Below are 7,032 nucleotides of genomic sequence, written 5' to 3' on the forward strand. Positions count from 1 at the left end.
ACCAATGTGAAACTTTGGCTGCATTCCCAAGAATCCTCCTCTCGAATAAAGTACTATTGAATCTCTCCTCAAATAGCCACACATCCAGCTAACTTTTATCTAGGTGAACTCTTCATCCCATGAAGATAATTATATACATGACCATCCTTTCATCTAACCGTTGTGTGATTTTGGTTACATTTCCAACAATTATAGCACAAGAAAGAAACGAGTTATTTTTTCAACTGTCAAATTCTTAATTGGTTGCACTTATTCACTCCATGAGTTAAGCATCGAGATGAGTACTACTTAGTGGGTGGGCATACTTTCCTATCCTGCAGGTCAATTTCCTCCCTCTCCAGCTTACAAACTCATCTATTGTTGTCAGAGCAGACATTTTTCCCATGTGTATATACAAGTAATTTACCTTGGGTTTTTTCTTAAAAAAAATCAAATCTACTTTGAAACTTATAATAACATCATGATTAGGGAAGATTAGGGTGTGTTTTGAATTGATGGTTCAAAAGTGTTTATTTTCACTAAATACAACTCCAAGAAAACTCGGTTGTATTTCTATTTCAATCCCAATTCATGAGCAAATATTCACCAAACACAAATAAAATGAATAAAAATTCAAATATTACTATACATGTTGCAACAAGATGAAACTTAAACAGAGAAACAACATACTAAAATGAATATAGATTCAAAAGGAAAAGATGAAGATACAACTTCTATAATAAGAGAGCCAAGAGTATCATCATAAGCAGCTACACTTCTAGGTTGCTGCTTGTCAATGCCACCATTGTTTTGATCGCTACTGTCATTATGGCTTTATCCAAACTCCATTGGCATCACAGGGGAAGAGAGTAACGCTTGGACATTTTACTTTCTGCAAGTAACTTAGCTTTGGAAAATTGTTTTGAAGTTCTCTCCATTTTATCTTTAATTTTGTGATGTATTTGAGTCGAACAACCTCGGCCGCCTCCCACTTTTTGTTCCCGAGCGTTTCTAGGCTCCCCCCTCTAATGTAGAGTTTCTTCAAGCTTGTCAAGTTATCAGGATTTAGCCAGTTGGGTAGATTTTTCTCCCGTAGACATTCGAGTTCCAGCTTCTCTAAGTTCTTTGGCAATTCTGAGGTTTCATCGTTAGGTTGTGCGGTTAGTTTGCTAATTTGTTTGGCGAGTTCTCGTATAAACGTTCCTTTTTCTGTCTTGGAAGGTGGTTGATCGAACTTCAACCCTTCAGCCGCCCACATAATTGAGAGATTTCGAAGTTCACCGTGCTCCCCAAGTTCTCGAAGAACACGTAGATCTTTGGCATCCGGAAAACCTGGGCTGTTTGTGTTGATGCTCAACTTTCTCAATTTCTTTAAGCCTTTTAGATCATTAAGACTTGACTTCCCTGTAACAAACCCCTTCAAGACTCTAAGTTGAGTGAGTCTAGATATGCTCTTTGGCATTCCATTGAGCATATAACAGCCAGTGACATCTAAATGTGTGAGGCTCTTGAGAGATCCTATACCGCCAGGCAGTTTCTCCAAATTGTAGCAACATTTCAAGTCTAAAACCCTGAGATCACAGAGCATATTTATGGAATTTGGAAGCTCATTGATCCAAAAGATCCCCTGAAGGCTCAAAAGCCTAAGTGTTTTCATTTTCTTCAAACCTTCTAAAAACTCAAGGCTTAAAACTTCAATCACATGCTCCTCATCATCAACTTCACTTTGCCACCTCCCCAAGTAAAGAACTTTAAGGTGATCCAGCTTTAGCAACCATTCCACGACTTTGGTAGTTCTCATGTCTACATCCCCCTTCTTAGCCAACCACTCCAATGCAGAATCAGGGAAAGGCTGGCTAACATTGAAGATTGTTACCAAATCTTTTTCCAAATTCTGATACTTCGTCGGTGCTTCCGGGGGATGAAAGCCTCCTCCCTTCACCAGTAAAATCTTGTCACAGCCGAATGATCTATAAGTTGGGTTACCCCAATCATCAAAATTCAAAAACTTATTTTCAATCGCCAGTTTAATGGAAGCAGAACGCACAAGTGGGGGCATTCTAAATTTCTTTTTGACCTTCTTCTGTTCTTCCTTCACTGGCACGATCAAACCCTTCTCTACAAATTTCAGAAGAATCTCACCAGCCTTATCCTCTGGATTTGAATCTCCAGTACCTGAAACGTCTAATATGCCTTCTCCAATCCACCAATAGGTGAGAGACCGCTTCTTTAACACTACATTTTCAGGAAACACAGCAAAGTACAAAAAACATTTCCTAAAAATATCATCACTAAACTCATAGTAAATTTTCTGAACTTCTTTGAAAGCAGAACTTTCGTCAAAAACCTTATCGCCATGCAAATTAGGCAACACAAACTCAATCGGCGTCAGTGCATGACTTCCCCTGCCACCCGAATGGGCGACGGTTTTGGCCAAAGACAACTTGCGGTACGAAGGAATGCGGAACTTCAACATTCTTATATCCTTGATAACGGCGTCGAGATAGTCCTCTCCGATTTTCTGGGTCAGTGGAGAACCAGGAGGGGCATCATTGACCCTTTTGATAACTATATCAAGATTGGTTTCTATGCTCCGTATCGGCACATTGAGCTTCTTGTCGCGATTATTGATCATCATCTCCAATGCCTCCATCAAAAGCATGATATTGCTCTGCAATTTCACAACTTTGGGGTCTTTATTGGCGTCGATGCTGCCACTAATTTCCGGTATTTGTTGTGTTTGTTTGTTGGGTTCGGCCTGGGTGGAATGTTTTTGGAGGGCTGTGGAGAGTTTTTTGTATAAATCTGAAAGGGTTTCGATCATTTGAGGAATTGTTGGGATTGGGGTTGAATTTTGAGGATGGAGGATCAGAGAAGGGGAAGCCATGGCTGGAAGAGAAAGCTTTGTAAAGTGAAACGAAAGGGAGAAGTTAGCAAATATAAATGGGTTCGTTGTTCGTTGAAACTTTGAAGAAGAAAATTAAAAAAGGAAAAATGTAACATTGAAGGTTAATTACCATTTTGGTGCTTATAAGTTATATTTGGTTCATTTTCAAGGATAAGACCAAGTTTATACACTTAAAACATAAATTCATCAGTTGAAAACCGAAAAGTGAACCCTAGGTAATTACGCTTTGTTGTTGTTGTTTACCTGTATTCCATAATCATAATAAACTATTGAGTTCACCTCCAAATCGATAATCAAATGTTCAATCTTGTTACGTTCACGGTAATGGTAAAAGCAAATGTGACAGCTTCAAAATTATAAACGAGCTAGATAAAAATCAATCTAACTACATTTACAATTTAAATTCATTATGGTTAATCAATCAATAGAATCTTATTACAATTACAACAATTTTCATTACAAATCAATAAACATACTTAATTCTTGAAAAAAAAACAGAAAGAATCAATAATATATATATTTTTTATGCTTACGGTCGTCGAGTTTTGAGTATGGTTACATTTAGTCCTCTCGATTTTAAAATGTAGCATTTTACCTCCTATTAAGGTGCATGTATTATTATATTATTAAAAAATAAAAAAAAATAAAAAATTTAAATAAAGAAAAACACTGTTACTTCTTTTTCTCCTTCATCTTTCTTCTATGATAACCTTTACTCATCTTTCCTTCTCATTCTTTTTCAATGATTGCCCCAACAAGCATGGAATAGGGGAAAAAGTGCAAAGAGAATGAAGGAAAAAAGAGTAATACTATAAAGGGGAAAGAGAGAGAAGAGAACGAAAAGAAATGTGTCCTCCCCAACAAGACATGATAACTCCAGTCATTTATGTACGATCCAATCTATTTATAAAAATGTCAATTTTCTATCCAATTCATAAACGTATGTGATGTACGTTAATTACTACTAGTAGTAATAAGTTTTTTTGAAAGAAAAAACACCATATAGATGTAACCATTTGGTCTTTAAACTTTTGTTTGTATCCAATATATTCTTAAACTTTCAATTAGATTTCTACCAACACATTCATGTTTAATTTAATTTAATTTAATTTACTTTAAAATCTATACCAAATATATATCACGTACCTCTTAAACTTGGAAATACAAATTATTCTTTTTTAAAAGAAAACAAAATATAAATTTAACCAAAGTTTTTTACTAATGTGATGTTTGGCGCAAAAAAGAAAAAAAGTTATTATAGTCCTACACTATTATAGGACTATCATGGTTAGGTTATAATAGTTTGTAAAAAAGTTAAAAGAAAATTTAAAAAAACAATAAATATCTTAACAAATATGAAATTTTAAAATACTATAATAGAAACATTTTTTTAAGAGAGGTCTTTTAAAAAATATTATAGAATATTTATAAAACAATTCTGAAAATGAAACCCGTATAGTTTTTTTTTCAACTAAACGATTTAAAAAAAGAAAATTGGTAAAATTTGTCTATATATTTATTTTTTTTATATTTCAAATATTTTATATTTAGTATACCATTTGAAAAAATAAATAAAGAGAAGAAAAAAGACTATAAAAAAAGTAAATAGCAAATTTGAATATTTAAAAAATTGCATTATATTTATAAAAATTTTATTTTTTCGATAAATGATTATTATATCCAAAGGATCCCTAAAATTCTAAAAGATATTTTCCATAATTACAAGCACTTTCAAACTCAAAACTCCAATGAAAAAGATGGCAACGTTTTCCACATGAGGGATAAACTCCAAATCTACTCACCCACTCATTCCACCACCTCAGAACTCAAACACCGGAGACATGAACGGCGTACTCCAAAATTCCGAGATCCAACCCACCGCGGCCGCTGACCCAAGAACCCAAATCTTCAAATGGGTTACACAAACCGTCGACGGATCCACCGTCCACGGCGTCGAAAACGAGCTTCTAGTTCTACAGAAAATGCTCGAGAAACCAACTATCGGCGGCGGCGGAGACGGCTTCAGAGCTATTGGAATCATCGGAGTACGAGGTATCGGAAAATCAACAATTGCTCGAGCCTTTCTCCAAAAGTCAGAAGTAAAATCCAAGTTCCTCCCCAGAATTTGGATCTCGATGTCGAGAAATTTCACAGAAGACGACGATCCCAAAATCGCTCTTCTGAAGAGAATCCTGATCACTCTCGGAGTTGACACGAAGTTTCCCGGCGGCGAAACACTCGGCAGCCTCCTCTACGCTCTCCGACTTCAACTGAGAGGCAAACGATATCTGATTGTGCTGGATGATGTTCAAGAATTTAAAACAGAGAAAGAACAGAATGATTGGTACTGGGATTTGAATTCTTGTGAGAAGATTGGGGAGAAATTAAGAGATGGGTTTCCTAAAGGGAATGGAGGGGTTGTGATTTTGACGAGTAGAAGTGAGAAAGCTGCAAAAGCTATGGTGGGAGAGGGAAATTTGAGGTGTTTGGTTCCTCAGAAAGACCCAGAAAGTTTCTGGGAAATTTTCCGGCAAGAAGTTGTGAAAGATGGAGTTTCGATCCCTGATGAAATCTTGAATTTCAAGGAATTGAAAGTGAAATTGCTGAAGAAATGTGGTGGACTTCCGTTGATCGCTAAGATGATGGGAGAGATTCAATTCAAAAAAGAATTAGAAAAGAAGAAAAATACAGAGCAGAAGAAGAAGATTGATGATGATGAAATTCCAACAAAATGTTAATTTTTCATACAAGATCCGATATGTACAACAAAATGTTCTCTTTATGTTCATCATTTTGATTCAAATCTCTGTTTTTACTTTTTACTTTTTAGATGGAATGTCTATTTGATTTCTTACACTCATTCGTATTAAATTACTTGAGGATTTATTTTTGTCAATTATTTTATGGTAATCGTTGTCGGTTAACTTTTATCAATTGTTTTTCTATATTTGTTATCGACCAACTGCGCTATTTTTTTTTATAATTGTCATTGTTTGACTTTCAATGACCATTGTTGCCAACTTCTGATTAGATGAATGTCTTCGACCACCTCAAACCACCATCCTTCTACGATAGTTGTTGAACTTCTATCAAAATCTCCACAAACAAATTATATATATATATAAATCTTTTACTCTATTACAAAGCAAACAAGTTTTTGCCTAAGAACATATTTGAAAAAATAAAATTGTCAAATACACATGTGTTTTTCTTTCAAAGACATTTTAGAAAAAATGTAAATGAAAATGCATTTTTTAGAAAACTTTTTTTTTTTTAATTCTTTCCCAATAGACCTTTAATATTGTATTAATTGTTATTATTATTATTTTAAACCATTATTATTGGTGGAAAATTATTTATCAATTGTTTTCTTTTATGAATATAGGACTTTAAAATTATTTTTTAATTTTCAAAACTTGAGTTTGGTTTTCGAAAAACATTAATTGCACTCAAGGCATCAATTTAATAACTAATTTGATTCTTTAAAATTTTATTGAGTTTATTAAAGTGCTAGAATAAAATCTATCTGCTTTATTTATTTATTATTTTTTAAGACCAAATCTATATGCTTTAAAAAGGAAAAGTAAGGTTAAAAAAAAAAGTAAAATTGGCTAATAATAATAATAAATAAATAAATAACTGAGATTCTATGAGTAACACTCACTCTCTTCAAGCCTTTATTTTATTTTATTTTATTTTTCTCTCTTTTCTTTTTCCATATATTTAGTATAAAATCTCAATATCTTAAAAGAAAGAAATTTTTTTTTGAAGATATGCTTTAGGAGCTTCACCAAGTTTAAAGCCAAAGATTCTTTATTTAGTTATATATATTTATATATAATAAAAGAATTTACATTTTATTATTTGCCGTGAATCTTACCTTGAAAAAATCAATAAATTTCATACTTTTTATTAAATATATGGTATTATTGTTAATCCTCTCATCTAATTGGTTATGAGATAGAATTTCAAGTTATCTAATATGCTATCAAATATTATAAACTTTAAAATTTTGAATTCTTTTAAAAACGTTTAGAAGCTTAATAGCTAAAACTTCAACAACTTTCACTAATTTGGGTGAGCATGATAAACCGAAAAACTGAGCCAGCCAATCGAACCGAATGCAGTCGAGAGGACAAAGAAGA

The 7,032-nt window shown here is 33.4% G+C and overlaps 2 protein-coding genes across 2 annotated transcripts; one reads left to right on the forward strand and one right to left on the reverse strand.

Moving 5' to 3' along the window:
* Positions 1–601: 601 nt before the first annotated feature.
* Positions 602–2,917, reverse strand: LOC127150931 (putative disease resistance protein At1g58400). The gene has a single exon (XM_051089817.1). It carries the CDS (start codon positions 2,864–2,866, stop codon positions 806–808), a length of 2,061 nt encoding a protein of 686 aa, XP_050945774.1. The 5' UTR covers positions 2,867–2,917; the 3' UTR covers positions 602–805.
* Positions 2,918–4,728: 1,811 nt separating this feature from the next.
* Positions 4,729–5,734, forward strand: LOC103482583 (probable disease resistance protein At4g19060). The gene is made up of 2 exons (XM_051089586.1): positions 4,729–5,503; positions 5,718–5,734. Exons 1-2 carry the CDS (start codon positions 4,729–4,731, stop codon positions 5,732–5,734), a joined length of 792 nt encoding a protein of 263 aa, XP_050945543.1.
* Positions 5,735–7,032: the final 1,298 nt, after the last annotated feature.

Source organism: Cucumis melo, chromosome 9 (assembly GCF_025177605.1).
Source record: "Cucumis melo cultivar AY chromosome 9, USDA_Cmelo_AY_1.0, whole genome shotgun sequence".
NCBI lineage: Eukaryota > Viridiplantae > Streptophyta > Magnoliopsida > Cucurbitales > Cucurbitaceae > Cucumis > Cucumis melo.